At 31.6% G+C, this 9123-nt stretch overlaps 2 protein-coding genes across 3 annotated transcripts; both read right to left on the bottom strand.

Annotated features, from left to right (window-relative positions):
- Nucleotides 1–2135: 2135 nt before the first annotated feature.
- On the bottom strand, nt 2136–5003 carry LOC101257025 (probable serine/threonine-protein kinase PIX13). The gene is made up of 6 exons (XM_004231050.5): nt 4330–5003; nt 3936–4264; nt 3529–3664; nt 3276–3418; nt 2930–3053; nt 2136–2800 (listed from the first exon to the last, which is right to left on the bottom strand). The coding sequence occupies exons 1-6, from the start codon at nt 4379–4381 to the stop codon at nt 2352–2354; spliced, it is 1233 nt and encodes a 410-aa protein (XP_004231098.1). The 5' UTR covers nt 4382–5003; the 3' UTR covers nt 2136–2351.
- A 2854-nt stretch (nt 5004–7857) lies between these two features.
- LOC101257315 (metallothionein-like protein 4B) lies at nt 7858–8468 on the bottom strand. Of its 2 annotated transcripts, none has more exons than XM_004231052.5 (3): nt 8450–8468; nt 8253–8357; nt 7858–8190 (listed from the first exon to the last, which is right to left on the bottom strand). In XM_004231052.5, the coding sequence occupies exons 2-3, from the start codon at nt 8333–8335 to the stop codon at nt 8025–8027; spliced, it is 249 nt and encodes an 82-aa protein (XP_004231100.1). In that variant the 5' UTR covers nt 8336–8357; nt 8450–8468; the 3' UTR covers nt 7858–8024. The 2 variants fall into 2 exon arrangements, with proteins under 2 accessions (XP_004231100.1, XP_010315421.1); XM_010317119.4 differs by having other exon boundaries at nt 8436–8466.
- Between the last annotated feature and the right edge of the window lie 655 nt (nt 8469–9123).

Below are 9123 nucleotides of genomic sequence, written 5' to 3' on the forward strand. Positions count from 1 at the left end.
TTCAATTTTTAAGGTTAATAAAATGAAAATTGAAAATTGATTTATTTTTTTAAAAAAAATTATAATGTCTATTTATATTTATCACACTTTAAGTAATTTTAGGGAATGCTCCAACAAAATGAAATGTAGAAATATCTATCTAAATAGGAGAAGAAAAAGTGCACCATAAAAAAATTATATAATTAAAAAGCTTATACTAAAAAATAATAATTATCATTCAAAAATTAAAAAACTTATTTTTAAAAAAGAGTTGATACATTCTATTACTAGTTAGTTGTAGAAATGGGATACCTTGTTTTTCATTCAATTTTAAAATTTATCTTTATATATCTAAAAAACAAAACATTTTCAAAAAAACATAATAAAAAATAATATTTTTTTGAATAAACATACTGCAACCTAATGTTTAAATAGGTTTAAAGCATATTTTTCTTTAATAATGATAAAATAAATAACGTAACATGACATGACATCCTAATAGAAGAGGCATAAGTGATATTCCTAGTTAATTTTCCAAATATGTGTGACTATCTAGGGAAATTACTCCTCAAATGCATACACTCCATTATGTGATTATGAGGATAATTTTGTGTTTTCTCCGTTTTGAAAAGAGTGATCTAATTTCCTTTTTAATCATTTTCAAAAATAATGGACGCTTTCACTTTTTGACAATACTTTATCTTCAACTTTCCTCGCAACATTTTTAAGGCCACAAGATTAAATGACAGTTTGTTATATTTGACATAACTTTAATCTAGAACCACAAGATTAAAAAAACTTGTTTCTTTTTTTAAACTTCATTCTAAATCAAACTAGCTCATTATTTTTTAAGTTGTCACAAATGCCACAAAAAGAATATGCAAATCCTGATTACTTCACTACAACGCCCCCTTTAGGATTCTGTTGGATGTGTAAGTTCTTTCACAATATTTTATTTAAAAGTTAATAGTATGTCAAAATAAATTCATTATTTTTTGAGAAACCTAAATTGAGACAAATCATATATTACAAGTGGAAGACTCTAAAGTAAAAAGTTGAATTACTATTTTACCTCTCTACTAAATTAAAACTTTTATAATTTTATATATATATATATATATATATATTTAATCTTCTTATTCTCATTTCAAAATTTGACCTTTCAAATTTCTCACACAATTTTTAAAAAATAAAAATGAGTATTCCCTAAAGACAAGAAATTAAATGAGATTCATGTATCTTTTAAAGTTAAATTTTATTTTTTTATATTTATTTTAATAATATTTGACCTTTCAATTTTTTCATGTGTCTTTTCATATTTCCGTAATTTTATTCTATAAATTTAACTTTTTCAAGAAAAAATTTTATTTACTTTTCCTACAATTCTTGTGTGTAGGAACTCTAAAATTTATTTCACTCATTAAATTTTCTTTCTTTCATCTTCAAATAGTAACTTTTTTTTTATTCTTCATTCATATTTTAATATATAAAATTTCCCTTTTATTGTTAGTCGTACGTAGTTTAATGTTCTCAATGATATTTATTCTGAGCAATCTTTTTACATTCATTAATTACTCTATAGTGTGTATCATAAGGTGAGTTTTTCCAATTATTTCATGTGTCTTTCTTTGGTTAGGATTCTCTTCCAAAAAAGAGTCTACTTCAAATAAATCTATTCCAATATAATTGATTTAGCTACAAATATTGACCAACACCTTTTGTATTATTGCTAAACTAGCAGCATATTCACTTTTTTAGTATAATATCTATTTATGAAAAGTTCCTGTTGCAATAAAACTTAAATTCAGATATAAGTTGATCTGTGCATGCATTTGCATATTTGAACTTTGAAATGTAAACATGGACTATGTTTAGAGCACACAGGTTCATAGTTGACTGTGTATTCGTGTAGTTTAAAATGATATGAAATACACGTGCATTGCACGTGTTCGAAAACTAGTAAAAAAAACATATCAAAGAGAAACCTGAAATGGATCCATGAAGCAGAGATTAGAATAGAGATATAGTGATTCTAGGAATACATATATCTCAAAATAAGAGATGCATCAACTCTGTGTGCAGTGCAGGTGTTGATTATCTGCTTCCATTTTCTAACTTCTCATCACCAGGCACACTATCATGCATACTCAACCATATCCATAACAAAGGGGATTGGAAATCTTGAATCGCCTTAAATGTACAAAATAATGAACTCTATACATATATATCACTGAAACAAGCACAACCCAATGCCATACAGAGCCTTAACACTTCATCTCACAAGCTCAGACGTCAGGCAACCAAAAAAAAAAGAAACAGAACATTTGTATTTGGACAACTAAATTAACATAGCTATAATAGTATTATCATATTCATGATGCTCTTTTTGGGAGTGGATAGGCTCGATTTACATCGTTCCTTGGATGAAGTGAAGAACGATGGTGCAAAGGTGGCTGACCGTATCTATAAGCAGTCTGATGTCTGGAAGTTATTCTAGGCTCCTTGGGTCTTTCATTGGCTGCCTCAATCTGTTCTAGTTTCTCCACTACTTCTTTCATTCCTGGTCTGGTTTTTGGTTCAGGTCCAAGACATGACAGTGCCAGTTGTGCTATTTGAACTGCAGCTCTGGATGGATATCTTCCTTCCAGCCGCGAATCCATCTTGTCCTTCAACTTCCTTCTATCAGATAAATGTGGCTTAATCCATTCAACCAGATTATGCTGGTTGCTTGGGCGGTTTGTGTCTAGTGCCCGTAGACCTGTTAACATTTCCACTAGCACAACACCAAAACCATAGACATCGCTTTTCACGTACAAGTGTCCTGTCAAAAAATAACGATACAAGTATGAACATACATTTGACTGTATATATGTTTGAACCTGTAAGCACAAGATGTGATTCCAGAGAAGTAGAACTACCAAGTATAGAAGCCAAGCAGACACTACGTTACCTGTTTGAACATACTCGGGAGCAGCATAACCATACGTTCCCATCACCCGTGTTGTCACGTGTGATTGACTAGCCGAAGGACCGAGTTTGGCCAAGCCAAAATCTGATATCTTTGCATTGTAAGACTGAAAGAATGTCATGTAACAGTTTTATCAGTAACAACCTTTTCCCTGATGTTCTCACTCTCTGAGATCAAGAGCTCAAAACTTGAGGCAAAACATTAAGTCAACCAAAAAGGTGCTCAGGGTTTGTGGTGACTGAAATAATCAACTTGGATCAATTTGTGATTTCTATATTACTTGTGATAAGCACGACAATGTTCCAGGGGAAAAGAAAAAGAAACGTACGCCATCAAGTAATATATTTGAGGCCTTGAAGTCTCTGTAAATGACTTGCTTCTCTGATGCATGTAGGAATGCCAAGCCTCGGGCTGCACCAATCACTATTTGAAGCCTTATATTCCACGGAAGTGGCTGAACAGCAGAGCCCCCTGAGCAAAGCGAAGAGAACAAATATGTTTAGGTGGAGAATAAAATAGGCACATTGCCGACTGATTTATTCTAGAAACTCCTATAATATATCATTGAGAGCATCTCTTACTTCCAAAAAGATGGTTCTCCAAGCTGCCCTTTTGCATAAACTCATAGACAAGCAATAGTTCTTTATCTTCCCAGCAGTATCCCAAGAGTTTGACCAGGTTAGGATGTGAAAGTGTTCCAAGAAAATTAACCTCACACTGCATAAACAAATGAAATGAAATACACAGAGAGCCTTGGGAGAAAGAGAGGAGATACAAGCAATAAAACAAATTTTAACTTGTACATATTTAGTTCCTAGTCTAGACAATGACGAACAATAACTGAGTGAAATTTAGTATAGAAAGCAATCGCTTGTGGTCGAAAGGTTAGCAGGATCACAGATTTTAATAATAGTAGAAAGGTGCATAAGAAATTAAAAGCAAAGATCCATTCTATTTATTAGTGGAGAAGGAGGATATATGAATTTACCTGCCACTCTTCAAGTCCTTGTAAACTTTCAGAATTCAATTTCTTAACAGCAATGACAGTGCCAGTGGCACTAGCTGTCCTGGATGAAGCCCTGTCATCAAGCCAACCCTTGTAAACTTTGCCAAAACCGCCTTCTCCCAGGACGGTATCACTTCTAAAATTTCTTGTAGCGGTCTTGAGTTCGGTAAAAGAAAATGTCCTTAAATTAGGATGTGGTAATATCTGTCCATAAACCTCATCAACTCCACTGGCTGCTGAGAATTGGCTATTCCCGGAGACGTTGCTTACCGTGGAGGAGGATGTAGTTGTTGTCGTCTGTGATGATATGCCTACAATTAAATTAATTTTATTATTCGGAAGTAAATCAAATTCTGATTTATATTACGAATGGTACCTGAGCTGAAATGGGATGGGCTCTGACTATTAGAACTGAAACAAACTCCCATATCTCTATCTGATGATTATTAAGCAAGTTATTCTTCGGCTGAAAGAGGGATGGGATGAGATTGAGATCTCTTCTCTTCTATTCTATTCTATTTGCAGCTTCTCATCGATCCATCATCCAACTTTGTTTGACTTGACTCAAATTAATACTTTTTTTATTCAATCAACACTCTTCGTTAGTCGTAGTTGGTTGTTGTAAATTTTCAACACCACAGTTTATGACTTGGTCTTTTCCACCTTATTCAATTATTATTTATAAATATAACAAACAAACGATTCAATTATTCTATTTAAATTACCTTGGGCGTAATTTTACCGTTAATATTATAAAGATACTTGTGTCCATAACCAAACATTAGGTAGAGCAAATCTCAATCTGTGAGATTGGAGTCCAATTATTCTCTACTCCAACATTAATTAATTATGCCATCCATATTCAATTTAGCCTTTTGATATTTTTATGTGCAAAATTAGCGTAGATGAGATGAAAAATTAAAAAAGTTAGTATGCTAATTTAAATTTAAAAGATCATAGAAAATGTGAGTATGAAGTAATAAGAAGAAGCAAATGTATGTGTAAAAGAAAAAATAGCAAGTCGAGTCAAAGGACAAGGGCGGAGATATTATTTAGTCAAAGTCTCCTATGCCCGGTCTCTTCCTTTTATACCATTATTATTACGTCTATATTTGACTTGGGCCTCATTTAGTTTTGTGCATTTACACACTTTAGGACATTTCCTTTAACATCAAATTTTTAACTTTTAAATTACAGAAAAAAAAAATTGTTTGGGAAAGTGCATTGGGATAGCTTTGGAGTTAAGGTTTTTTTTTTTTAAAAAAAATCATTATATTGATTGAAACTTGAATTTGTGTTTGAATAGATTTAAACTTTTGTGAATAAGAATATGAAGAAGTCGTAATTTTTTCAAAAGTTGAAATTTACATATTCAAGTAGGAAAAGGGGGAAAAAAAAGAGGTTGTTATAAATACATTGAATTAAGTGGATAGTCCATAAGGTTGGTACATGAATAACCATTCATATTCATTAGGTTACATGAATCTTTTTGGATAAGAATGTATCTATTTATTATGATACTTAATATGGTGACCTTTGGAGTGATTTCTCACTCTATAAATAGGGTTGTTCATTCACTATTGTAATAGATACATATGAGACTTGAATAAGAAGAAAATTTCCCTTCTTCTATCTATTTCTCTTGTCTTCATCTCTTTATATTTATATTGTCACGAGCTTGATTTTATAACAGAGGCATCGTTGAATTTTGTTTTCTGTTTGGTGTGAAGAGTAATGAGTACAGGTTTATGCGTGTGAATTAAATAGTATACTTTTCCACATATTTGGGCCCATATATTTTGTTCATTCTGCATCATGCCCCTGTGGGTAAGTTTGGACTTGTATATCATTATAGATTCAACAATCAAAACTATCTACTTTTCCTTTACTAATCAGAAACCATGAATGGTTTATATATATATATATATATATTCAACAATCAAAACTATCTACTTTTCCTTTACTAACCAGTATCCATGAATGGTTTATACATATATATATATGATTGTAGATATTAAAATTTTGTAAAATTTTACAAGACGTGTTCAATTCAAATTGAAATTTTAGATGTATGTTCAATTTCAATTAGAAATCTTGAAGACTATTCAATTTTAAACCATATTTTATGTATCTCGAATATTTTGCAAACTGATAAAATATTTAGCTCAAATCTAAATCATCATAATTCGAGAAATACGCTACTAACGGTCATCAAATCAAATCAAGAAATTATATCATTTTAAAAAATAATATGAATATTGCTTAATAAAAAAGCTAGTCACTCTTAATATTTCTCAGTTAATATCTTTTAATTAAACTTATATTATGTTTGGATCATTATTATCAATCTATTGTATCGTTATTATACCTACAATATTTATTTTGATTCTTACTTAAAATGTACTGTACTATATTATTAAAATTTAATTATTACGTAACAATGAAAATTCCTATTTTATTGAACAACCGATTTGATGTAAACACAGGATTTAAGAAATTTTCCAATTTTATATTTAAATAATATATCAAAATGCTATTTTACCTTTTAACTTAATGATTTAAATTTAATCAACCTCCTACTCCAAAATAATTAAGAATATTTTAATAAATTTATAAGTCACAATACAATACATACTATCAAATCAAACAATTAAAATATTATTAAACAACAAACAATACAATCTAGCCACTGGATGACATTGCAAGTTAATATGCTTTCACTAGACTAAACGAAAAAAAACCCTTAAATAATTCGAAATAACTCATATTTACATTTAAACAATATTTCGGACTTAAAACTAAACAAACCTTCCCGTCAAAAGGGTTGGGTAAGAAGTACCCTTATTCTTATTGTTAAATGTCATATGGTGCCCTTCTATTATTAGCACATAGAAATATGAAAGAGGAAGCGTCACTATCAAATTGATTTACAGCACAATACATTACTTGATAGAGTACTCTTGAATTGAGGAACAAATTTTGAAAGAGAATTTCAAAATGACCATTAAGTTATCATCAACAATTCTTAACTTGCAAAAACTCTTTCGAACGTGTTTTTTTACTCCAAATTTTGGGAAGTTCCTTTATATAAGGCAGAGAAGCATCATTTCATTCTTCGAAGTGATCTCACTGAACGGGATACACATAATGAATTTGAAGGGTTGAACAAATTGAAAAAAACCCCAAAGTTGTGAGACAAAAATTAAATTTAAAGAAAGGCCGGAGTACCATAGTAGCTAGAGCTGAATTAAGGCATCTCTTTTACGTATATATATGCCTTCTTTATGAAGGTTAAGCTTTATATCACAACAGTAAGCAACAGCTTACACCGATCAATCTCGATCATGAATCCCAATTGACTTCCTTTAGGACATTGCATACAGATACTATGAGCCTCGGAGGTCATACATGAATTTTAGAGAATTATTATGATGAATACATTTGGGTATAGATGTGAGTTTGGATGTAATTTTACATGTTTTTTGGGTAATAAACAAGGAGCATCCACTTACAGAAATAAGGAGCCACCACCCCTCATAAGAAGATATCAAGCAAAAAAATCGAACAAGTCATACCAACAATCTAGTTGCAAATTCTAGAAACTAAATTGGAGTGTACTATATCTATTCTCTCCCTAATCGCCCTTTGGGTCTGTGCTTTATATGTATGTTCATACCAACAATCTAGTTACAAATTCTAGATACTAAGTTGGAGGAGTGTACTATATCTACCCTCTCCCTTCGGATCTGTGCTATACATGTATGTTCACTGAAAATCATAGCACCATAAATTGCCGCAGCTACTTCCTTTTGGAAGCATTGTAGATTATGTTGGGGATAACGAATACATACGCATCTGATAATAATTAAAAATAATTTGGAGCGAACGTGTCTCCGTCTCAAAATTAAAGTTGGAAAATGGTACCCAAGTTTACTTTGATTGGGAACATATTCATTAGATACTAGTACTTGCACAAACGAACAATTAAATTACACATAGGTTCGCACTTTCAGGGTGACCACAATTATATTCAATAGAAACTCGCTCTGCTAATGAAGATCCAGGGAGTAACTAAGCGGCACAGGTGGGACAGGCGCAGCCAGGACCGCACTTGCAGTTAGACTTTCCAGCAGCGGCGGTTGTGCCTTCACTCTTTGAACATGTGCAAGGATTGCATCCACAGTGCTCTCCGCATGAGCACCTCTTGTGCTCCATATTTGCATCAGACGATGCGCACCTGCATATAGTGTAATTTAATAGCATGCACTCTCAAATCTCAAATAGGATGATGTGATGTACCTGCAAGACGTTCCACCCGGGCACGGACAAGGACAACCACACCTCTCATTGCATGTACCACTGCTTCCTCTTACATCAGCCATATCGATGGATGGATGGATGTACCTGCACCAGATATCCATTCTCAAACTAATATAATTAATTAAACAGAAACAATAAAAATGCAACAAATTAAGGAGAGACCACTTATATCCCACCTACACAAAATTTGTTGATGGGATTCAGAAAGTCTCTTTAATTATATATTGAGTGAAGCAGCTCCACCTGCACGACACCTGCCTATTACGTGTCAACCTGCCCGCCCACTTCTCTTTCTCTTTTGCCACCTACTCATATATGCTTACGTAACATTTTTCATTCTTTTGTTATTAGATACCATAAAAAATTAAGAGATTTTATAAAAATATACGTATTTATCAATAAAGTTTGTCCCCGTAATTTCATTAGTTGCTATAAAAAGTTCCTGAAGAAAAATATTAAAAGTCTTAGAATTATTGCTTACAAAAACAAAAAATATTTAAAAGGTGTGAGGATACATGATCTATTTTTTCTCATCTAGTAACGGAGAAAAGGTGAAGCTTAATTATCTATATCTTTTTCATAGCCAAATTATTCTAACATCAAGATCTATTGACCAATCTGATATTGAAGTGACCAAAATATTGATTATGTCTAGTATTTGAGTTTCATTCCACATTATTAGAAACGGAAGTCTCCAACAGAACAGCTTCTACCATATTCAGCTGGGATAAACATTTTCACTAATAATATTTTTAATACTAAATTACATTAAAAAAATAAATGGAAAAAACATTCAAATTAAATTTTTTTTGCATAATGCTAAATTTAATTATCGAAAAGTTCACAATAG

Source organism: Solanum lycopersicum, chromosome 1 (genome assembly GCF_036512215.1).
Source record: "Solanum lycopersicum chromosome 1, SLM_r2.1".
In the NCBI taxonomy this organism is placed as follows: Eukaryota; Viridiplantae; Streptophyta; class Magnoliopsida; order Solanales; family Solanaceae; genus Solanum; species Solanum lycopersicum.